At 37.2% G+C, this 25512-nt stretch overlaps 1 protein-coding gene across 2 annotated transcripts in view; it reads left to right on the top strand.

The window, feature by feature from the left end:
- SPICE1 (spindle and centriole associated protein 1) overlaps positions 1–25512 on the top strand; it is a 51102-nt gene that overhangs the window by 20648 nt on the left and 4942 nt on the right. Inside the window, exons 7-15 of one of the 2 annotated variants that reach the window (XM_081796986.1) lie at positions 930–1042; positions 6641–6777; positions 6989–7126; positions 7590–7858; positions 9510–9641; positions 14344–14491; positions 15386–15610; positions 21794–22281; positions 24368–24551. In XM_081796986.1, the coding sequence (XP_081653112.1) occupies positions 930–1042; positions 6641–6777; positions 6989–7126; positions 7590–7858; positions 9510–9641; positions 14344–14491; positions 15386–15610; positions 21794–22281; positions 24368–24551 (1834 nt within the window). The remainder of the gene's footprint in view (positions 1–929; positions 1043–6640; positions 6778–6988; positions 7127–7589; positions 7859–9509; positions 9642–14343; positions 14492–15385; positions 15611–21793; positions 22282–24367; positions 24552–25512) is intronic. The other variant, XM_031034437.2, reaches the window with a different exon arrangement.

The following is a 25512-nucleotide window of genomic DNA, read 5'->3' on the forward strand; positions in this document are numbered from 1 at the left end:
GAGCTTCTCAGTAGATGGTGATGCTGTTCATGGTCTTAGGTAATATGGCAGGAATAAAGCTTCTGGAAGAATGATAGGAGAGGCTTAGGAAGATGACCAGTTTTGGACATGTTTAGTTTATGTGTGTAGGATGTCTACTAGGAATATCCTTTAGGCAGTTGGATATAATTGTCTAGGACTCCTAAGAAATCTGGGTGAAGATAGAAATTTGATAACTCACAGCATTTGACTTGTAATTGCAGCTTTGGAACTAGATATAATCATTCAGAAAGGGAGTCAGATGAGAGGAGAAAAGGTCCAAAGGGAGGACCTTGAGTCCCACCAGATATTAAGAAAGGACAGAAAGAAAAGAACCAATAAAGGAGATTGGGAAGGAAGAGCCAGAAGAACAGAAGAAAAACCAGGGAAATATGGTATCTTGGCAGTTAAAAGGAAGAATGTATCAAGATGATCTTGAAAGAAAGAAAGGAATGGTCATTAATGTCCAATGAATCAGAGAAGTAAGGGAAGGCAGAGACTGAAAAATATTTTATTTAGGAACAAATCAAAAAAGGATGTTGACCTTATAGACAGCAGTTTGAGTGGAGTGGTAGGGCAGAAGCAAAGCTGTAGGGCATAGGTGGTAAATGAGAAGTGGGGGATGACTCTTTCAAGAAGTTTGGTGGTAAAAGAGAGAAGATACAATGAGAGAGACTTGTTCACATTTAAATGCGGATGAGCTGAAGCCAGTATAGAGAGGTTGAAGATGCAGGAGAGGGAAGGGGCACTTGATGGAGTGGAAGGAGGTGAGAGGGTTTAGGTCCTAGAGCACTTGTGGAGATGTTAGCGGTAGAGGGAGGGACCTCTCTATTATAATGACAAGAAGAAACAAAGGATGAGTGTACATATGACCAACTTGTGTTTTTATTTTTATTGTTATGTTGAGAAAGGCTCTTAATGAAGTAGATGATGATGAAGAACGAACTGGTAACAGCCAGTCCGAAGAAAGTGAGAATGAATTGGATAACTCTCTAAACTCTCAGTCAAATATGAATGTAGATAGGTATGTATATATGGCATAAATATCTACAGGGCTTCCCTTTTTCCAAGGCCATTTCTTGTGTTTCCCAGCTTTATTGAGATATAATTGACATATAATGTGTAAGTTTAAGGTGTACAATGTGCTTATAATATTTCTACTTGTGGAACTTAATGATGTTTTCTTTGTGACCTAATATATGATTAAATTTTTGTGAATGTTCCACTTGTGTGCTTGAGAAGAAGGTATATTCTATATTAACAAGGTATAAAGTTCTATATGTATATCCTTAAGATCTACTTCATTGATGATGTTGTTTACTTCTTCTGTGTCTTTACTTATTTTTGTCACTATCTTATTTTGAGAGTAGTGTATTAAAGGCTCCGTTAGTGTGTTTCTATTTTTCTGTGCGTATGATGTTCAAGTATATTTAATTCTGTTTGAAGGTAAATACCTCCATCCTGATTGGTGTGTTTTTTGGTACATGGATATCCATAAGTATTGTATTTTCATTGTGAATTATGGCTTTTAGCATTATAAAGTATCCTTTGTCACATTTAATGCCTTTTGGCTTCAGTTCTACTTTGTTTGATATCAAGAATGAAAGCTCTGCCTTCTTGTTTCTAATTGCCTGGTTCATTTTTGCTCATTCTTTTATTTTAGCTTTTCTGAATTACTGTGTACTAGGTGTATCTTTTGTATTCAACACAGAATTGGGTCTTGTCTTTTCAGCCAGTTTGAAAATCTTTTTTTTTAATTGGTGAAGTAAGCTTGTAATATTTATTGATATAGTTGATGTGTTTGATGTCAACTTTGTCATATTATTTTATAGTACTATATACATTATACTATAATAATAGTTTTCCTTCTCTATGTAATGTTTTCTCTGTTCTCTTAAACATTTCTTTTGGTGTTTAGGAAGTTTGTAATTTTGTTTTGGCTGGTTGCCTTTATATCTACCATTTATAGAGCCATTTAGTCCCCTATTTTCTTTAACCTTTTGCTTTCAGGTGTGTTAGCTTTAAATGGTATGCTTTGACTCCACCTATGGCCTGTGCAACAAATAATTTATTCTATATTCTCATTCTTTCCTTTTTTCCCTCTGTCCTTCTTCTCTTTTAGCTGCATTTTTTTTTTGCTTTGACAGGACATAAAACATTTACATATTATTCTTCCCTGTGTATTGCTATTTTTGTTTTAGTCTTGGAGCTACAGTTAAATATATTAAATGCTCATCATCAGTCCTTTTATGATGTTTCCGTAGTTAACTCTTGGTTGGATCACTCATTTAGACAAACTCATGCTGTAGGGTTTGTGAGTTCTATTCTTTGAGTTCTTGATAGCTTAAAAGTTTTTCTATAGCTTTGATATTTGAAGGACAGCTTGGCTGGATATAAAATCTTTGATGCTTTGTTTCCTTAACTTTTTTGAAAATGCTTCTCCACTCTTGGTTTACTTTGAATGTTGCTTTGACAAGTCTGATGCTAGAATAATTTTCTTGCCCTTATAAATAATTTGGCATTTTTATGTATTGATTTCCTTTATATTTAAAATTTATTTCTTTTATCTTTAAAATTTAAACATTGCTAAGCTGTGTCTTGAGTTCACCTTTTCAGGTCGGTTTTTCCAACACCGTTGGCTTTTTTTGTGTGTAGATTCAGTTCTTTTCTTTCTTTCTTATTTTTTTTTTTCCTGGAAGTTTCCTTGGGTTATGGTTTCAAATATTAGTTTGATATCATTGGTTTTTTTTTTTTTCTTTTTCAGAGATTCCTTTTATATATATATATAAAAGTGTTGTTTCTTGTTTTCTATTTTTTTTTTTTTTAAGATTTTATTTATTTATTTGACAGAGAGACAATGAGAGAGGGAACACAAGCAGGGAGAGTGGGACAGGGAGAAGCAGGCTTTCCGCTGAGCAGAAAAGGGAGCCCGATGTGGGGCTCAGTCCCAGGACCCTGGGAGCCCGATGTGGGGCTCAGTCCCAGGACCCTGGGATCATGACCTGAGCCAAAAGCAGACTCTTAACGACTGAGCCACCCAGGTGCCCCTTATTTTCTATTTCAAGTACTTTATCTCTAACCTTTTTTATTCTTTATTTTTTGTTGTTATTTTCCTGTAATTCTTCAGTCTTCCTTATTAAATGTTTATTTAACAATTATCCATTGGGCACATTGTAATTTAATCTTTATTTCTGAGTTTTTCTTTTTCTTCGTATTTTTTCGTGAGTCCAATCCATTCTTATTTTGTTCCTGCTTTTTGTCCACCTCTGCTCTTAGTTTTAGAACTTCTGATTCAAGATATATATCTTCAAATGCTTATTTAAGTATATTTAATTCCATTTAAAATGTTTGTTTCTTCTGCTTTTTCTTGGGAGGGGAGAAATTTTTATTAGTTGGAATATTTCAATTAAATTTTCTATTTTGTTATATTGTCTTGTATGGGTGTAGACTGTTTTAGTTTGTACATTTTGTGGAGAGGGTTGGGAGTTTGGGGTGGGTCTTCTCTCAATTATAGTGCAGCACAGTTATTTTAATGGATGCCTTTTTTTTTTAAGTATCAGTGGGGGAAAGTTGGGTTTGTTCTCCAATACTGTTTTTTTTTTTTTTTTGTCTTGAACTGGTCTCCCTAGTTAAGTGTGTTACGATAATACACTCTTTTTTTTGCCTTCAGCACTCAGCCTCCTAAGAACTCTTCTTTCTTCCTGTTCACATCAAGAAGTGATGCCTTTCCAAGACCTACCACCTTGGGTTCTACACACTTCTTGGTAGTATTTTGACTGCCCAGGTTTGGGGTTTGTGTGTGTGTGTATGTGTGTTTCCTTCCTTTTTAAGTATTTGCATACTTAGAGTGGACTTTTTCTTTCTGGAGGTGATTTTGTCACCATTAGGCTCTCTGCTTTCTTCCCTGTTTGGTCATTTTCAACTGCCCTCCCTTCCTGCTAGGGCTTCTGACAGGAGCTCAAGAAATATCTTTGCTGGAGTTCAGTGTGTATTTTTCTACTTACAGATAATTTGAAGTTAGTAGTATTTTCTGTCTTCCAATAATGTAGAAGGTATGGGTTATGTGCTATTTTTGCTCTTTTTGTTGCCCTGTCTAGTGGGTTTTGGAGGATGTGTGGAGTGATTCAAATTTAGCTGGTCACTCTTTCCTTAAGGACACTTGGAAACATGTATCATCTTTTAAGCCACTTTTTCTTTCAGAACCCAAATATAACTAATCTTGTGCCAACATTGCTTTTATTCTTTACATTTGAATCAAATTTTTGTTTTTTTATTTGGTCAGGCAAAGTTAGTTTTATCCCATTGGTTGTGTGAATAGGTGGTTTCCAGTTTTGAATACCTTATGTCTCAAAATGTTACTTGTTAACTATTAAACATGAGGTATCAGAAGATGCATTAGACTTGGTATCTGGAGACTAAGTGCCTTCTGGTTTGAAAATTTCTCTGAATATATATTCCTGTATAACCTAAAACAACAGAAATTTATCCTCTCACAATTCTGGAGGCAAGAAATCTGAAATCAGTTTCATTGGACCAAAATCAAGGTTTTGTCAGGGCTACACTTCCTCCAGAGGCTCTAGAGGAGAATCTGTTCTTTGCCTCATTCAGGTTTTGATGGCTGTTGGTCTTCCTTGGCTTGTGACAGCTGCATCATTCTAGTCTCTGCCTCTGTCTTCACATCACCTTCTCCTCTGTGTGTATGTTAAAGTCTTCCTTTGCCTCTCTTTTATAAAAATATACATGATCCCATTTAGGGCCCACCCAGGATAACCTCACATCCCAAGATCCTTAACTTAATCATACCTGCAAGACCCTTTTTGGCCATTTACAGGATCCAGGGCTTAGAACATGGACATATCTTCACATCCTACCGTAGTCCACTCAGTGACCCACCTGCAAAATTTATATTCACCCCCATTTCAATATTCCCCAGTGTCTCTGCATGAAACTCAAGTTCAGAATCTCATCTAAATGTCATCAGCTCAAACCAAATCTTATCGTCTCAAGCAGGTATGGGTAAGCTCTGAATAAGACCCATCCTGGGCAGTATTCCTCTCTATATATGATCCTGTGGAACTAGAAAACAAGTTATCGGCTTTGAAAATGCAATGATGGAACAAGCATAGGATAATAATTTATAGACATTCCCAGTTGAAAATCCAAGGAAGAAAGGGGTCACCTGTCCTAAGCAACTTTGAAACCCAACAGGGCAAATTCCATTAGGTTTCAAAGCCTGGTAATAATCTTCTATGTCTTGAGGCTTCACCCTTTGGGTCCATGGCTCCGTCCTTTGTGCCTGTGGCTCTGGCCTTAGCCTGTGTACCCGTGGGTTTGGCCTCTGTATCTGCAGCTCTGGCCTTGAAGTCATTCTTCCTTTTCCTTGAAGCCCATGTTTACAGCTGAGTAATTTTATCAGCCTGTTGGCTGACTCTAGAATTTTGGGAGTCTGACTCTTCCTTCATTTTATCCTATCTCTGTCCTTTTCAGTCCAAGCTGCAGTATTTCTGCTGGTACAACATTCTCAAAAGACCTTGTGTGTCTCCTTTGTATGTTGTATGCCATTAGACAAGAGTCCCTCCAGAGATCTTCCCTGGATAATCCCATCTATGTTGCTGGCTTCTGCTGAGATCATTGAGGGGATCCATGAGTCAGATGCCTAATCTTTTCAGATTAGCAAAACATTGTCTAGCAATACACTTGTCCTTCTCTCCAGGGAATGCTTTCCTAACAGTGTAGTGTCGCCTAATTTGAGCTTCTTTTGCATTCTGGGGAGGCTGAAAATTTCCCAAATCTCAAGTTCTGGTTCCTTTTGGCTTAATAGTTCTTCCCGCAGTGTATCTCTCTCCTCCTGCATTTCACTCTAAGCAGCAGTAAGAAGCAGGCTGCACCTTCAACACTTTGCTTGGAAATCTCCACAGCTAAATATCCAAGTTCATTGTTTACGAGTTCTGCTTTCCATGTAACTCAGCTATGTTTTCTGGCTCTTTTTATGGTTGTGTGGATGTAGTACATTTTACTTCTCCACACATCAATTGGTGGACATCTGGGTTGTTTCCACTTTTTTGTCACCTACCTCTTTTAAGTCTCAGTCCAATTGAGAAATAGATGAAGGAATCACGTGGTTGGAGATTAAATTATCAGCCTTATCAATGAGAAAGATGATTATAGCCAAAGGCTTAACTCCCTACGCTGCAGCCCTTCTTCCCATTCCTTCTCCCTGCTCCCAGAGACTCAGGGCAGAGTCTGCTCCAGTTACTTTACTTCAGTGAAGTGTTCTGAGGACAGCCTCCTTCACAGGAGAGAGAAACCAGTAAGGACCAAGCCATGTACTTTCTCTGGGAAAGAGAGAGGAGAATGGGGCCCCTACCACAAAACTCAGAAAGGGGAAATTGCTCCTGCGAGTAGGAGCCAAGGTAGGTGGGAAACTGGGAGGAAGATGGAATTATTTCTTCTAACACTAAGAAGACTGGCATTTTAGCTGTCTTATCAGTTAAAGCAAAATGTATTTTTTCTTTGATTATGAATTACTAAAAGTGCCCCCAATCAAACATGTAAGCAGTTGAACAGTTTAAATGATAGCATTTATTAATTCTAATATAGCTTGTTGCCCCATAATTTATAGGTTTCTCCACCAACTAAAGGAAGATAATTATGAGTTAATTAATAAACTGTGGACTGATATTCAGCAGAAAATAACAACACAGTCACAAACGCCTCCAGGAACTCCATCACCTGCTGCTCCATCAGGAGAACAAAAAGGTTTGTTTTCCTCCATTGTATTATTTCTCACAGAATAGTGACTTGTTTTATTATGTTCTTTCTTAAACGCAGTAATTTTTAAAGGACTGTTATTTGAGTTTTGACTGACTTTACCTAATTGAATGAAATACTGATTGATCTGTTAATTGGAATGCTTAAAACTTTTTTTGTTGTTCACTTGAGATTCTTTTGGAAATATTTTTTCTTTTAGCTGCTCTGAATGCTACCAATGCTGTCAAGAGAATCCAGACCAGGCTTCAATCTGAAGAATCTACTGAGACTCTAGACTCAAGTTATGTTGTGGGACAAGTGCTGAGCTCAAGGAAGCAAAAACAGTTGTTAAAGAAAGGTTCAGTCCCTTAATTTATAAAGATGAATTATTAAGCACATAACTTGATACAGCTTCCTTAATCTCTTAGTAAAGTTTTTTCCCTTAAACTCATCCAGATGGAGCCAACTAATTAAGACTTTGTTGAATGGTAGCTAAGAAATGCCTCCAAATATAACATGTACTAGATGGTTCTAGTACGTTCATTATAGATAGTGTAAACTTGGTTTAAACTGTATGGATTTTTTATGAGAAATGGTAAAGAAAAGTAAAGAACACTTTACTTCAGTGAAGTGTTCTGAGGACAACCTCCTTCACGGGAGAGAGAAACCAGTAAGGACCAAGCCATGTACTATATAGAAGTAAAGTGTTCTTTACTTCTATAGAAACCTTTTATAAACTGTGAATAACAGTCAGTGGTTTTTCTAGTAGCTTGCTGGTATAATTTTTCTTGGTCTTCTAATAGAATGACTTCTGTCATTATCAGTGAAAGGAAAAGCGGATTCTCATGCTCCTTCCAAGCAGAAGAAGAACGTGTTAACAGCTAGCACAGCCTCCACAGACTTACCAAATAGCAACAGTTCCAGCCTGGATGTCCTCAAACACATGATAAATGAAGTGGAACATGAAATGGAAGAATATGAACGATGGACAGGACGTGAGGTCAAGGGACTGCAGGGCAGTCAGGGCCTTACAGGCTTCACTCTGTCACTGGTGAGCTCCCTCTGTCGCCTGGTTCGGTACCTGAAAGAGGTAAGAGCAAGAGGTTATTAGAGTCTCCTCTTCAGAGTTTTTTTCCCTCTACACTTAATTTATTGCAATTTCCAAATGAAATATAGTCAAGTTTGAATAGCTTTGTTTAAAATACCTCAGTTTAGATTATCTGCAGTAAAGCTTTATCCTCTTAATTTTCCTCTACATGCTGATTTATGTATCATCTAGTATAAGTGATGTTGATTTTAATATGAGTTTTAGGAAATTGTAATTGGTAAGGTAAATCTGCTATAAATGAAATCATTGCTGACATTGAATATTATTGTTTGGCAGTATTAAATTCAATAGAACTACTAAACGTGTCCTTGTTCTATTGCTTTTCTCTGTGTTCCTACTCCCACTTTAGTTTGGAGAGTGGCATGCCTGTAATCTGTAGACACAGATGGGGGAAATTCTTCATGTTATCTGTGTGACTACTTGGGCTTTGTCTGAAGTGGAAGATCTTTTGTTGTGAAAATAATTTATAAGAGAAGCAAGAATTATTTCTGTAATTCATTTTTGAATAATCAGCCTTCAGAATGCTGTGGGATTAGAGTTAGCTCTACATTTCACCTTTCAAAAAATCTATTTAAACTTACTTATTTTTTATAAATTTAAGTTTGTTAAACAAATACAACAAAAAATGTTCAAGGAAATTTTACTATTAAAATAGTTGATTCAGGGGTGCCTGGGTGGCTCAGTCGGTTAAGCATCTGCCTTTGGTTCAGGTCATGATCCTGGGGCCCTGGGATCGAGTCCCACGTCAGGCTCCTTGCTGAGCAGGGAGCCTGCTTCTCCCTCTCCCTCTGCCTCTCCCCCTGCTTGTGCTCTCTCTCTCTGTCAAATAAATAAATAAAATCTTGAAAAAAACTTTAAAAAAATAAAATAGTTGATTCATCACTCTAATTCAGATGTTTCAATTTCTCTGGAGCTGTCTTCCTAAAATTACTTTTTAATGAAATATTTATTGTACTGTCAGACTTATGAAAGTCTTATCATTCTTCCATCCTTAAGTTAGGAGTCTCCAGGAGTGTACTTTTGGCTCTCTGAAAGTATTACAAGTTTAGTAGCTTCCACTTTTTAGCTAATCACTTGCTTTACAAAGTTAAAACCATTTAAGCCTGTTGTCATTTATTTTTAATTTTATTTTAACAAACTTAGTTCTTGAATTGGTGATTATAATCACATGGCATGAAATTAAAAGAAATAGAAGGATATAGATGAAAATTCTGATTCCCACCATTAACTTCCATTTAACCGGTTTGCTTCCTTGTAGCTAGCTATCATTATGAGATAAAAGTGTATCCTTCTAGAGATGCTCTGTGTATATTCAAGCAATATGTTTGTCCTTCCCTCCACTTTATTCGACAAAAATTGTAGTTATATAAGTCTGTATACCATTCTGTTCATTGTGTTCTATATAAAGAAGGGAAAAGGACACAACATTTCGTTTTAATGCAATATAAACCTTTTAATAAAAATATGTAATTCTCATTACTGTCACACAATATATACTTCATAAGTATTTTCTTTGACAGCTTTGAGTAGAAACTCTTAGTTTTCAGTATTTTATGCTGTTGATGGGAGTTTATTTTTGGATGGGAATTTTATCTTATTATTGATGGAAGTTTTTTTTTTTTTTTTTTGGTAGAGCGAGGTCCAACTGCGTAAAGAAGTAGAGACGAGGCAGCAACTGGAGCAAATGTTGGGTGATCATCGGGAGCTCATTGATGCTCTTACAGCTGAAATTCTTCTTCTTAGAGAAGAAAATACTGCTACCCAGGTACTTAGATGAGATCCCAAACTTTTCTGTGTTTAGTAGAATAAAACATCTTTAAGAATATATAAGATTCTCTTTTAGTTGCCTTTGGTTTAGTTGTGCTGATGTGATTACTTATCATTTCTTTATTATCAATGGTAGCTTTTATTGAACATTTATTATATTGGGGGTACTATAGTAGAAACTTGAGCTACAAATAATGTGCAGAATAAGTCTGCTATCTTTAAGAAACATACTATTTAGTGGGGAAGACAGAATGTACATTTAAATGGTAACTACCAATATTATAGCAGTTTATCCAAAATGTGAAGTAAATGTTGTGATAGCGACTTTTAATTTCAGAACAGCAGAGGATACCATTTAGGAAGCTTCCTGTAATCATATGCCATTTAAAGTTGTTTGCAGTATCTTCATATTTATTAGATAAGTCCTCTTTGACACTTGTCTAGCTAATTGCTCCTTTTTTTTTTTTTAAAGACTTACACAGTATTTCTTCTAGAAACTAATCGTACTGCCTCAGTGCTGCATTAAATATTCTTTATTTGTGCCCTTTTGGTACTCTCTGGATACTGCTCTCATTGCATTTACCAAATTATGTTAAACATACATGTATACCTGTCATCAAGACTGAGCTGCTTGAGGGACACCTGGGTGGCTCAGTCGGTTAAGCGTCTGCCTTCGGCTCAGGTCATGATTCCAGGGTCTTGGGATCAAGTCCCGCATTGGGCTTCTTGCTCAGCAGGGAGCCTGCTTCTCCTTCTGCCTGCTGTTCCCCCTGCTTGTGCTTTCTCTCTCTCTGACAAATGAATAAATAAAATCTTAAAAAAAAAAAAAGACTGAGCTGCTTGAGGGCAGAGATGGTTTTATTCATCTCTTTGTTCTCCATTGACAGTTATTATTACTTTTATTTATCAGCCAAAAGAGACTGGAAAAGCAATAGTTAGTAGGCAAGTTGTATTGTATCAATGGACATTAGATATAATGCAATTTTTTATTGACCTATACAGTTCACATACCATTTAATTATCTTATTAAAGTGTACAGCTCAGTGGTTTTTACTATATTCACAGAGTTGTACACCAGCACCATTATCTAATTCCAGAATATTTTCCTCACTCCAAAGAGAAACCCCAAGCTTGTTAGCAGTCACTCTTCATTCTGTGCCCCCTGAAGTCTCTGGCAATTAGAAATCTACTTTGTGTTTCTATAGATATGCCAAATGTGGATATTTCATATAAATGATGAGCAGCTTTAAAATGTACTAACTGACTCAACAAATCTTTATTGATTTGGGCCTGGCACTGTTCTTGGTGCAGAAGATACAGTCATGAACAAAGAAGAAATCTTTGCTCTGTGGAGCTTATTCTAAATAAATCCTTTAAAAAAAAAAAAGTGAAGTATATTGTAAGTTAGATGGTGATATGTACTGTAACGAAAAATAAAGCAGATAAGAGGCACAGGAAGTACCTAGGGTGGGGAATTGTAATTGGGATGGGCCATGCCTGTTTGAGGAAGTGGCATTTGAACAAAGGCCTGAAGAAGGTGAAGAAGTGAGTGATAGCTGAGAGAAGAGCAATCTAGGCAGTCTAGAACAGCAGGTCCAAAGGTCTTGAGGTGGAAGCATGGCTATTGAGCTAAAAAACCACTGGAGTGGAATGTGGGAAAGGGAGAGTAGTAGGCTGTCTTCTGGGACAAGCTGGCACTGGTCACAATGCAGGGAGACTTTCCTCCAGAGGATCAGTGCCTGTCAGTGCTGTGGGGGTCTCTGAAGTGTGGGGTTTTGAGACACAGCCGAGTCTAAGATAAGACACAAGAGTGCTTCACCATTTGGCAGTGGATAGCTCGGACACACACAGGGTGAAGGCAGGGATCTGACAGAAACCACGAACACAGGAGGGGTTGCTGTTTTAGCGTCTGTGAGGGCTTACTGAAGAGGGGTGGCCTGCGTTTCCTGCTCTGGAGAGGAGAGAACGGGGTAGAACCATCTTCTCCCCATGCCCACCAGCTTGACCCACCTCAGTGAGCTAAACAGTGCCACCAAGTGGAGAACGGAGCTGCTAGACTAAGCCCCGCCCCCCTGCTACATGCAGGCACATCTCCACTAGGGCAATTCCACCTGAGAATCTGAGCAGCAGCCCCTTCTCCAGAAGACCAGCCACACCTAGTCTACTGATCATAGAGTGCTGCAAAGCTTCAGCTTTAGGGGAAAAAGGATCTAGCGTCCTTTGGGGTTTTGTGTGTGTGTGTTTGTTTTTTGTCTTTGTTTTTATTTGTTGTTTGTTTTTTAGATACAGAAAGCAATTTATCATTTTATTTTATATATATATAAAAATTTAAAATTTTTTTCTTTTTTTCTTGCTTTCTACCTTTTTCTGTCGAGCTTCTCCTAACAAGCAGACCAAAACACACCTAGCATCTAGCTTCCTGTATGTATTTTATTTTTTAATTTAATTTTTAAATTTTTTAATTTTTACTTTGTTTTATTTTGCTTTTTTTCCCCCACTCCAAAATGACAAGATGGAGGAATTTACCCCAAAAGAAAGAACAGGAAGAAATGACGGCCAGATATTTATTCAATGCAGATATAAGTAAGATGTCTGAACTAGAATTTAAAACAACAATTATATATCAGCTGGGCTTGAAAAAAGCATAGAAGACACTAGAGAATCCCTTACTGCAGAGATAAAAGAACTAAAATCTAGTCAGGGAGAAATTAAAAATGCTACAACTGAGATGGAGCCCTGAATGGATGCCATAAAAATGAGGATGGACGAAGCAGAGGAACGAATCAGTGATATAGAAGATAAAATCATGGAAAATAATGAAGCTGAAAAGAAGAGGGAAACAAAGGTAATGGACATGAGGGTAGACTTAGGGAACAATGTAACTTATTAAAATGGAGTAACATTTGTATCATAGGAGTCCCAGAAGATGAAGAGAGAGAAAAAGAGGCAGAAGGTTTATTCGAGCAAATTATAGCTGACAATTTCCCTAATCTGAGGAAGGAAGCAGATATCAAAATCCAAGAAGCACAGAGAACTCCCATTAAATTCAACAAAAGCCGGCCATCGCCAAGGCATAGCATAGTCAAATTCACAAAATACACAGACAAGGAAAGAATCCTGAAAGCAGCAAGGGGAAAAGTCCTTAACCTACGAGGGAAGACAGATCAGATTCTCAGCAGATCCGTCCACAGTAACTTGGCAGCCAGAAGAAAGTGGCAGAATATATTCAGTGTGCTGAATGGGAAAAATATGCAGCCAAGAATACTTATCCAGCAAGGCTGTCATTCAAAATAGAAGGAGAGATAAAGAGTTTCCCAGACAAACAAAAACTAAAGGAGTTTGTGACCACTAAACCAGCCCTGCAAGAAATATTAAGGGGGACTGTTGGGGGAAAAAAAGATCAAAGCTCGGAATCATATTGGATACTGTCACTCTTATTTCTTATTCCACAATAATTTTTACACAGTGTTGCTTTTTAGCATGGCAGCTAACGAAAACCCAGTTTCATGAAGATCCGACATCATCAAAAGAAATGTATTTTGATTTAATGTTGAAGCTGTGAGCTACCTCAGACTGGTTCACTGGTTCACTGGTGCCTGACAGATGTTGAACAGCAGTGTTTTCCTCAAAAATTTAAAATGTCCTGTGGTGCCCCTGTGAGTTCACTCTAGTGCCCCAAGGTGCTTCAAGCTTTTTTGGGAACAGTATAGAACTAGACTGTAGGTGGTTAGACATAGAAGCAGAGTGTTACACATAGGAGTAATTGAAACAATTCAGGTGATCTGGCAGTCTGGTCTAGTTGGAAGTGGGAGAAGCTGTGAAAAGTAACTAAATTATGAATATATTTTAAAGGCAAGCAGTAGGATTTGCCAATGGGTTGGATATGGGGTGAAGGAGAGGATGTGAGAGGAGTCAAGGGTGATTCCACAGTTAGGGACTGAGCATTTAGAAGGATGGAGTTGCTGTTGATGAGGTGGGAATGTTCAGGGGGAGTTTGGTTTTGTACGTGTTAAGTTTGAGAAGCCTATGTGAGTGAGTTCTCCATCTCTAGATGGAGATGCTGAGTAGGTCATTGGAAATGATTGTGGAATTTCGGAAAAATTTGGGCTGGTATGAAATTGTTTAGTATACTTCAGTAGTCCCACTAATAATCCTTCTCACTTTTGACCATCTGTGATTTTTATCAAATGTCTGTACATTTTGGAAATATATACATATATATATATATATATACACACATACAGGGATATATATATATATATACATGGATATATATACACACATATATATGTGTGTATAATATTTCTTATTTCTATGTATATATTTTCTCTTAACATTATTTTATATACATAAATTCTTACAGGGTCATGTTTATATATCCTATTAAATTATCTTGAGTCAGTTGATATCATTTATCTAAAAAGGTTTTATAGATCAGAAGCCCTGTAAAAAGGTTAATTCTTATTGTTGTTGTAGTGTATTTAGTAATTAATAATATTCCATGATACATTTAACCATTCCTCTGTCATGGGACTTTTAAAACATTTATGATTATGTGTTCTTACAAATGCATGATTTTAGTATTTGAATGAAAGTCCGGAGTTCCTAGAGTAATTAAAGTAATGATACAGTTCTACATATCTAGGTGATGATCTGATGTCTGGTATGCCAATGATGTTATTTCATTCTTTTTTCTTCAGGCAAGACTTCAGCAATACATGGTCACAACAGATGAGCAACTTATATCGCTCACACATGCCATGAAGAACTGTCCAGTGATAAAAAGCAACAAAGAATGTCAGGCATCAGAAAGGGGATCCACGAGTAGGAAAATTATAGACAATCCTGGTGAGTGTGGTCTTATTATCCCAGGTTGGTATTAAAACACAGAGTAAACAAAACTGTAAACTTACATTTTATTGGTCACATATACATATATAGCATTGTCACTATGACAGTTGCCATCACTATTTCCAGCTAATATTTATTGGGTACTTGCTCTATGCCAGGCACTTTTTAAGTGTTTTATGTGTATTATCTCATTTAGTCCTCATAATAGTTTTATGAGGTAAGTATCACTGTTATCCCTACTTGCAATATGAGAAAACCAAGGCTTTGGGAGGGTTGGTAGCTTAGCAAGATCACACAACTAGGAAGTAGCAGAATTTGCTTCCTAGACTAGTGGGGCTTTAGTGCCAACACTTTTCATCACTGTGCACCAGGTTCAAGAGGAGAGGAGATGGTCTTGGAAAGAAAAAGAAATTCTGAGTTTTAGAAATGCACAACTTTTGTTCATTTGTGGTGATGTTTGGAAAGCCTTTCTTCACTTCCTGTGCCATCCCTATGTCAGAGCCTGAAAAGGACAGTTAGGCTTTTTCATGTTTTTTGCTTCTAAGTAATACTTTGATGAGTATCTATGTGTGGTAAGTATTTCATGTATTTAGGAGTGTTTTCTCAGGAGGGATTCTAAGAAGTGGCTGACTAAAATTTAACTTGGATGAGAGAAACTCAGTGGCTGGGGCAGGTCTCAAGGACTAAGTGCTTTTCTCAAAAACAGCCTCTTCTTCCCAGTGCTGGCCCCTCGGGAGCCTTGGGTGTGAGTTACAGCTAAAGGAGGATATGGCCTAGAAAGTGAAGGCTCTAGAGTCCATGTGATTTTGCTTTCTGTGGAAATGCATGTAAGTATAAATACCTGCAATGTATCCATGGTTGTAAGTGCTGATAGCCTCTCATCTTCTTCAGAGGGCCCTGTTGTAAATGCTAATGTCTCCATGCCATTGGTGTTCAGAGGGGAAGAATTGGCTGAATTCGCACAGGAAGACTTGCCTGTTAAACTGTCTCAGGTGCCAACTCCCCTGGATAGTGTGAATCTGACCAGCAGTTTTCCAGCGCATATATTTGAACCGGCTGTGTTGTTAACACCACCCAGGCAGAAGAGCAACTCTGGATTCTCTCCCTTGCAGGACGGTAAGCAGGCTTCCTCTAAGCTGTGTGACAGTTGTTTTTTTATGCTTTATATATGTAACATATGGTGTCCATTGTTACTCTATAAATGGAATTCTGAAAGATATTGATTGCCACACGTAACCTTTAAGCTAAAGGAGGATTTTTCAGGGTAATTTTTATCATGTGTGTTATACCTATGGTGAAATGTCACATTAAATTTCATTAAGTATCTGTTCTATTAGACATTGTAAATACTAAATCAAACCAAAAGATCAAAGTCCTCAGCATTGAAATGTGGAGTAAGGGAAATCCTCTTTTCCCTATGGTCCAGGAGCATAGGAAAGGGTAAGAAACAGATTATACTCCAGAGAGAGAGTAATGAAAGTTTAGCTAAGGAAAGATAGGAACTGTGATTATAAGGATTTTGTAAATCAGATTTGGTTATTAACCTCTTTATCACTGAAACTTGTTTAGCTTAGTCAGTTGAGGTAATTCTATAATGAAAGTTGATGGACAATTAAAAATAGCTTTCAGGTCACTTTTTGCAGGACATATATAGAGTTTAGAATAAAATTTTAAAAATTTATTGTTAATCCTTAGCCCAGAGATTCTTAACTTGGGGGCTCCTGGATGGTCTTCAGAAGTACCATGGAGTGTTTCATTGTTTGGAAAATTATGTTTATTTGTCCACCTGTGCATTTTTCTGGAGCTATAGAGCCTTTTTTTTTTTTTTCATTTTCAAAACAATTCTTCAGTCAAAAAACTACCTTAGACTCACCTCCATTGTTTTTAGAAAAATGTTATTCAGCCCTGATTTGCATACATTTTTATTTCTTTATTTTCTTCAAGTGTTTACTTTCTTACATAGGGGAACAGAATAATAACTTTTACTGTCATTGGAACTTAGAAATTTGGTCAGATTTTCTGTACCTTTTCAATAAAGGACATGAAGAGGCCATTGGTCAGATTTTCTGTACCTTTTCAATAAAGGACATGAAGAGGCCATAAGGGTTAAAGAAAATGACAAGTCCTTGCCATTATAAAATTTGTTTTGGCATTTATTATGCGATTGTAAAGTCTGTCAGATCTTTGTGGTGTAAGGAGACAGTGCTAGGCTGAGGGTCAGAAGTGCTAGACTCTTGGCCCATCCGATGACTATCTGGGAGGCTTAGAGCTAAGACACTTACCTTCTCCGCATTCATTTTCCTAGCTCCAAAATGAGAGATTTTTCTTTTATCTTTAATGTTCCTCCAGCTATACAGTTCTGTGATTTGGTATTTCCTCTTCAGAGGCTAGAGAGTATTACTAACTCTGGCTAGGAAATATTTAGGAAATATGATTTCAGTTCTGATTTCTGTTGAGGTTAGATTTTCATTCCTCAAAGTAATCTTTCAAATGTTTACATGGTATCAATAAGCTTGTCTAATGATCTCTTTTGAGGTATTGTAAATTATTTCCCACTGGTGATAGTAAGATAACTTGAAGTTCTTTTTTTTTTTTTTTTTTTTAAGTAGGCTCCACTTTTAGTGTGGAGCCCAACACAGGCATGAACTCACGACCCCGAGATCAAGACCTGAGCTGAGATCAAAGAGTCGAATGTTTAACGAACTGAGCTACCCAGGCACCCCTAAGTTTTTTTAAAGAAACAATTACCACAAATATTTTTACTCTGATTACAAGTATGCTAAATGTTCACTAAAGCAAATTATTTGGGGACTGTTATAGACACCCCTTTGTTAGCAGGTTTGCGTTGAAAATAATGCCACACATTTCTTTCACAGTGTGTAGATGGAATAACCTTTGAACATGTATTCTTAGTTGGTGAAGTTTTGTCATCATATTTTTCGGCATTTTATTTAGAATGCTCACGTATAAAGAATTGTTGAGTTAAGCTGAACATGTGGATAAAGGTGGGAGATACATCGGGCCCTTTATTAGTATTTGGTTATGCTCTGGAACAGCTCTGTCCAGTAGAACTTTCTGTGATGATGAAAATGTTCTGTGTCTGCTCCATTTATTGTGGTAGCCACTAGCATAAGGGGGAACTTGAAATGTGGCTAATGTGACTGAAGAACTGAATTATTAATTTTATTTAACTTTAATGAATTTGAATTTGAATAACTGCATATGGCCAGAGACTGTTATAATGGCCAACATTGCTCTAGAATTTCCCATTATAGATCATTTCCTTTAGCTACTGTTTGACTTCTACTTTCTTTTACAGCCACACTTTTTGAAAGAATAGTGTATATATGCTGTTTTCATTTTCTTATCTCCCATTCTTCATTTTCAAGCATCAGCTCTAATTTATATTTTCATGTGGTTAAAAAAAGCACATACAAAGGTCTCTTCCTCTTTCATCTTTAGGCCTGCCCTAAGAGGGATGCATTTTTTCCCAGTTTGATTTCTACTTATCTTGTGGTGGTTGCCATAATTAATATAAAATATTTTTATATATTTTTTCTTAAATGTTAACTTTAGACAATAATTATAGACTGTCCTTTATTAAAGAAGAGGGTTTAATGAATATTAACTCCTACTTCCCTTCTCTATCTAATTTGGATGATTATATTTTAATGCTTAATTCTTCTGTTGCTTAACTTTGTGACTTCAAATACTTTCTATGTCTTCTCTGTTAACTCTATGCAGTATCTCTTGGCTTTCCTCTACGAGAGCCGCTTCCCTTCTGGCTCTCCTTTGCTTCCATTTCTCACCTTCATTCAGCCTACATTTCCTTTTACCGTATCAAGTTTGGTGACATTTACTTTGTTCCATTACCGCAATTATGTCTTCTGTGTCTTGTCTATAGATGGATACTGAAAGTTGAAAACAAATGACTGTTTTGTCCTATCAATCTTTGTGTCGCAGGAAGGAAAAAGTTCTTAGTATGAAGATCAAAGTGAATTTCCTTTATTTCATTTAATCAGTTGCTCAGAATATTTAAGTTTGCTCTATATTTATACTGATTTTCTTGTTCAATTTTTGTTTTTCCCGGAGTTTCGAATTGCTTTTACCCTCTTGTTTACACATGAATAATATCTTCTAGTCCTTTAGTTACTGTCTGTGGCATGGAATCCGCTTTCATTCCAGAGATAATTCCCAAAGCTCTTTGACCCCTGGTCCAGTCGGCACTGATTGCTTGCTGGGCCCACTGCACACCTCTTATCCTGGGACTTGCTAACGTCACACTCCTGGGTTGTATCTACTATTTCCTGGATCCCACTTCTTCCTCTTTGGTTTTCTCCCTCAAGTTTCTGAAAGAAATCATCAGAATGGGTGTATAGAAGGTAAACCCTAAGTTCTTAAAAATCTGAGAATATTTTTACTTTTCTATTACACTTGGTTGATAATTTGGCTAGATATAGAATTCTAGGTCCATAATCCTTTACCCTGAGAAATTCGAGGCATTGTTCTATTGACTATTAGTATCTGCTGTTGCAGTTGAGATGTATGATGTAATATCTAACTTTTATTTCTTTGTATGTGATGTACTTTTTCTCTGTGGAAGCTTTAGGATTCCTTTATTTTTATTCTGACCTTGCATAAGGTGTGTCTAAATATGTTTTTTTTTTTTTCTCCTCTCATTGCACTATGAGGCACCAGTGGGACCTCTTGGACTTGAAGACATGTGACTTTCTGCAGTTTTAGAAAATAGTATATTGACCTTCTGGAACATTTTCTATAAGCCTTATATCTTGCTTCTTATATTCTGGAAGATTTTTTTCACTTTATAGTCAAGCCTGTCTTTTATTTTTTTTTAATTATACCAAATTATATTTTTAATTTCTAAGCAAGAGACCTTTCTAGGTGTTTGATTGTCCTGTTTTCTTTGATGCTTATTACAAATGCATTATCTTGGGGCTCCTGGGTGGCTTGGTTGGTTAAGTGGCTGCCTTTGGCTCAGGTCATGATCTCAGAGTCCCTCTCCCTCTGTGTGCTCTCTCACTCTCTCAAATAAATAAATAAAATTAAAAACAAACAAACAAAAACATTGCATTATCTTCCAGGAACTCTCTTCTGAGTATACCTGTTAGAATTTTATTATCTTCTCATCCGAATTTTCCTTCTCTTCTTAGTCTTTTGTTCTGTTTTCCTTTCCTGGTTCTTCTCTTTTGTGCTGGTTGTGTTGGTTTTCCTCGTATGTCTGGTGATTCTTTATTGCCCATCATAGTTAAGAATAAATGACTAGACTGAATGTTATAGGTGGTTGGCATAGGTTTTCTCTTCTGGGGTGTAGGTCGATCTAGGTCTGTTTTCCCAATAGGCTTTCTCTTCAACAGTTGCTTTGTATATATGGACATGCTCTGTTAACTGCAGGCTTCCTTTTAGGGTATGTAAGTAGTATCCAGCTATTTCACTGGGGCTACCACATTTGCTCTCCCCAATGCTGTTTTTTTTGCTTTTGAGAATGGGTGGGGCAAGTAGTGAGCACTGCTTGACCAACATAACTATAAGGTAGATGAACTTTCAAGTTATTCTCCAATTTTTAGCCTACTTCTCACTTTCTCCCTCTGTACAGTCAGCTTTGAGCTAGCAGCCTTTTTTGGGTTCTCCCAGAAAGACTGGCTTTTACCTGTAGCTTCCTTATAACGTATACATGTTCAGAACTGTGGCTTTTGTTCAATTCATTCTTTCATACACTTCCCATCCACTTTCAGTCTTCCAGAAATGTGTCTAAATATGTCCTTTGCTAATGACTCTCTTCCTAGACCATAATCTTTACTGATGTGGGTTTATTTGTTTTTTAATTTCCTCATTGTCAGTGAAAGGAGGTGAGTCTGTAGTCTTGAACTAGGAGCTCTGTCTCCCCAATTCTCTCCCTAATAGGTCATTTCGCCTAAACTACTCCTAAGGGCTTCGGTGGCCTCCAGGTTAGTAACTCCAGTGTACTTTTCTTCTGTCTTTGTGTTTCTAGGTCTTACGGTAATATATATGGATAACCACTCCCTCTTGGTTTCCTTCATACTACATTCTTGTAGTATTTCTCTAACCATTCTGGCTGCTCCATTTCAGTCTGCTTTGCTAGCTTCTCTCCTCTGTGCAGCTCTACATGTTGACTTCCTCATGTGTCAGTATTGATTTCTTTTCTCACTTGATTCTTTTTCTCTAGATAATCTCAGTCATTCTCATTGCTCCCAATACTGTCTATATGCCAGTGACTTCCAGTTTTGTATCTTTGCCTAGATGACTCTCTTGAGTTTCTGACTCACGAGTCCATCTGCTTAGACGGATATTAGGATAAATCATCAGGCACTTAAACTTATCCTGTTCAAAGTGGAATTCTTGATAGCTTCCCTTCCCCTAAATCTGTTCTTACCTTCTCCATCTCTATAAATCGTATCACTGCCCACTCAGTTGCGCATGCCATCTTGATCTGTGTGTTTCCTTTACTCCCTACTTCTAGTTCATCACTCTTAGATCTTTTGCCAAAATAGTTCTCAAATTTACCCACTTCTTTCCATCTCTGTAGCCAAAATACCTTCATTGGAGCTATCATCATCTTTCTCCTAGACTACCACAATGGCTTACTGGTCTCCCTACTTCCATTCCTGGATCTTCCAGTTAACACAGCATTTAAGAAATATAAATTGAGTCATTGCCAAACCTTCTCCATGTTTCATTGCTCTTGGATTAAATTATAAAATTCTTAACATGGCTTAAAAAGCTCTGTAAGAAATAGTTTCTGTACACCTCTCCAATCTCATATTTTTCCAGTTCTCCCTTGTTGCTGTGTTACACTAAATTGGTCTCACTTCTTTGCTTTTTCCTATTTTGGGGAGTTCACATATGTTGTTCTTTCTGCCTGTAATGTTCTTTGCTCTGCTTTCTGCCACATATGTAATCATTTTTAAATTTTACTTCTTCAGAGATGCCTTTCCTGATCATCTTCAGTTTACGGTAGGTATTTATACTCCCTCCACCCCCAAGATTCCCAGATATGAGTTAATACATGTATTAAAATGTGAACTTGGCAGACTTTTTTACAAGGATACCAATAAAGCCTTAAGGAATATAAAAGTCTCTGTATTTGATTGTTTGATGTGGCATTGCTGGTATATTCCCTGCTAAAATAATTTAGGCATTTAGAAGCCAGACCCTTCTATTGGAATACACTTCTAACTACCATGATGAATAATGAGATGATTGTGGTGCCAGTCTGTGGCTAAATGATGCATGTTTATTCTGTTTTAATTTTATCTACAGTATTGAGGAGGACTGTTCAAACTCGTCCTGCTCCAAGAATTCCTCCAACTGTGGAAATAATTGAGAAGGAACAAAATTGGGAAAAGAAGACCTTACCTACTGACACAGACAATCAGAATTCAAGTGAAGAGAGTCGTCTCTTCACTCAGAGGTGGAGGGTGTCTCACATGGGGGAAGATCTGGAGAACAAAGCCCAGGCTCCTTTTGTTAACCTCTCACAGCCCTTCTGTAGTTCTCGTTCAAACACTCAGCAGGCCAGAATCCCCGAGTTCTCAGAAGAGCCCCTGGTACTGGGAGACGGGCAGCAGCTTAGAACAAATGAGGCATTAATACAAAGAAAAGACATCATGGCACGAATTGCTGAGTTGACACTGCAGAATTCAGCTTTCAAGGCACATCTGAATAATATTGGGCCAGGAGGAGAGCAAGGGGATGGAGTTCGGGAATTAAACAAACAAGAGACAAGTCATGTGAGCGACATGACTGCAGTGAGTACCAGTTAAGGGTTGACTAGGGACATTTAGGAATTTAAGTACTTTGCTGGAGCAAAGTGATCCTGGATATCTTCAAGGCTGCTAGTAGAAGGCTTATGCTTTGTTTTGTCCTCATCACGAAATAAGAAAAGTTATTTATCAGTTTATTTAACACATACAGTAAAAGAGGACAACGTAAAATAGAAAATGAGGAAAATGAATGAGAAAAATAGGACAAAGGTAAAATGTGTAGGAAAGCTGAAATTGAGCTGCAAATGAAGTTATAAATATAAAAGGCAGAATTAGTATGAGTTGAAAGCCTGCCATACAACTACATTTTAATTGAAAGCATTTTTACTCTTACAGGGGCTCATACAAGAGAATTAAGTGTAGCTGGCCCTCAATTCATGAGGAGTTAATTTTTTAGGACACAGAATGCATTTTCCTATAGAAATGATGTTTTAAAGGATTATTAAAGTCAGACTTTATGTATGAATCATCTGGAGATCTTGCTAAAATGCAGTTTCTGATTGAGCAGTTCTGAGATGGTACTTGTGCATTTTTGACAAGTTCCCAGAGGGTACCGGACCGAGGATTATACTTTGAATAGCAAAAATCTGCTTATTATAGTGAAGGAATTTTGTAGGCTAACCTGGTAACTTAAATCTTCATTTTCTTGTTCGTGGGGCGAAAAGGGATTCTAAATTCCAGCTGGGGAGTGTTTATAACACACGTTCTCATACTGGTCCCAGTGATGGGAGATACTTCCTTTTACCCCTTTGTGAGCCAGAGTGGCTCCTGTCAGGGTTCTGATAGGAGATGGAAGAGTGTTTTAGCAGTGGGAAGGAGCTGGGTAGCTTTATGGATTAGGGGTTCCAGAGGTGATTGCTTCTATAAAGGGCTTTACCAATGGTAGATTGAGGGCTTTCATGAGGAAGTTTAGGAAGGGGTGGGGGTGGGGGATAAAGGCCACCTCTGTCAGCACAGGCTCATAGGAAGTAAGGGCAGTATGAGTGTGGAGTCACAGAAGGGACTGGTAGTCTTTTACCAGGAAGAAGTCTTAGGAGTAGGCAGCAGCCATTGGTGTAGATGTGTGTAAGTACAGACTGCCTTAATTTTGAGTCATTGGAGGCATTTCTGTGTTTGCAGAATTTTGAAAGTTATTCAAAACAGGTAACTCTTGGTTTTTAAAAAGGCAACAGAGTTAAAAATTGAGCTTGCCTGCTTTTCTAATTCGTATATAGATCAGGCTAGTGAGGACAATCTATTATTATTGTCCTCACCACCCTCTTTGTCATAATCTGAATTTCAGAGTGATCTTTAATTTAAACTGTTTTGCTTATCTCTTTTTTTATTAATGTGCATAAGTTATAAAATAGTGATTTCTATTAGGAATTGTTTTATCCCAAAGGGTTATATTTAACTAAATGAAATAATCAAGAATGACACATATATTCCTCTCAGGAATTTTCATATTAAACTTATGTTATATTCCTTGGGTGGCTTTTTTACTCTACCTCTCATATTCCTTTCTGGTCACCACATTTCTCAAATTAGATATCTGAGGCCAAACATGGCTTGGGGCGGCTGACTCCTGGTCAAGAAGAGTGATAAGATTCCTAGAAATCTTTGCCAAATAACTCATGGTGCATATATGACGATTGGGATGGTAGAAGCATCTCTCGAGTACAGCAGATCCTCTTTTCTGTATTGAGATTCAAACCACAGATCTATCATTAATAGACCTGTTACTTAGAAGGCAGGTCACTAGCAGTACTGTCTTTGCTCATGGGATCTTTTGTGTACCTCAACAGACCCGAAGAGATTCGGGGAAGCTTTGTCCCACAGACATTCTCTGTGGACAAAGGGACTAGAGGGCTTATGTGGTACGAGTGTCAGAAGGATTAGTATCCCTTTCCTTTAGCCCTAATTTTTCAATTAAATGACTTTTATTCTTTGCCTGCTATTCAAGGTTACCTATAGTAAGGGCTGTGAATACTAACTAGCTGGCTCTTAGTGGAAAAGTTAATTTTTACAAAAAGTCAAAATTGTTTGGATTGTTTTTAATGTGGAATTTGTGCCTTTTTTTTTTTTTTTTAAGACTTTTCCAGCAACACAACCTCTAACACCAAGTAGCATGGAGGAACGGATTGCAGAATTGAATCGGCAGAGTATGGAGGCTCGTGGAAAACTCTTGCAGTTAATAGAGCAGCAGAAACTTATTGGCCTGAATCTTTCCTCTCCACTGGTGTCACCCATTCCATCACCTCTCAGAGCATGGACTGGTTGGTCACAAATTCATGATTTAAGAGCCAGGCACATGGGAGTTTTCACTTTCTTGATTGTGCGAGTATATATTGAGCTGAAAGAAATCTCAAAGCATATATTTCAGTGCCTTCAATTTTACATAGAAAGAAACAGACCTAAGTCACAGAATAAGTGACAGAAATAAGACTAGAAGGCCAATCTCCTGGTAGAAAGCTATTCCATGGTGCCTGCAGTTAATCTTTGGTGTCTAAGTTCTTAAGTTGCCTGATGTGTAAATGGGATTCATTACAGTGTATGATTCACTTAGGACCTATGTAGTGGCTAAGTATAAAACATCAGCATCAAAATGTTAATTTAGAATTTCATCAGCAACAAATTACAAGTTATTTTATTAAAACCAGTTAAAACATTTTCATTTGTAAATTAAACTTCCCATTCTGTTGTTTTCTTAAGAATGTGATAAACTAGAGGGGATTCTGAATAACAGAATAGTAACTGATAAATTAGTTGCCATAATATTTACATACAAAAAAATATTGATGAAATGAAGTAGATCTTAAGTTGTTCTTTGGCAAAAATTGAATTACTAAGACCCTAAGGGATAGAACTGTATGAAGGCTATAGAGAAACTAATTTTGGCCCAGAATAAAAGAAGGTTCTAATTGTGAGGGATAGAAAATAATTCTATCAGTAAGGAGTATGTTCCTTGAGGTGCTCAAGTATTGGTATTTTAGAGGTATTCATCTGTCCTGAGGCTGGCTGAAGTAGGCTTTCTTTAAGGTATCTGCCAATAAGACTTAAAAAATTTTTTTATTCCAGTATAATTAACATACAGTGTTATATTAGTTTCAGGTGTACAATATAATGATCCAGCACTTCTATACATTACTCAGTGCTTAGTGTGCTCTTAATTGCCTTCACCTGTTTCACCCATCCTCCCACCCACCTCCCTCATGAGACTTTTTCTCTCAGTTACAA

Source organism: Leptonychotes weddellii, chromosome 1 (assembly GCF_054177405.1).
Source record: "Leptonychotes weddellii isolate Sample4059 chromosome 1, ASM5417740v2, whole genome shotgun sequence".
Lineage (NCBI taxonomy): Eukaryota > Metazoa > Chordata > Mammalia > Carnivora > Phocidae > Leptonychotes > Leptonychotes weddellii.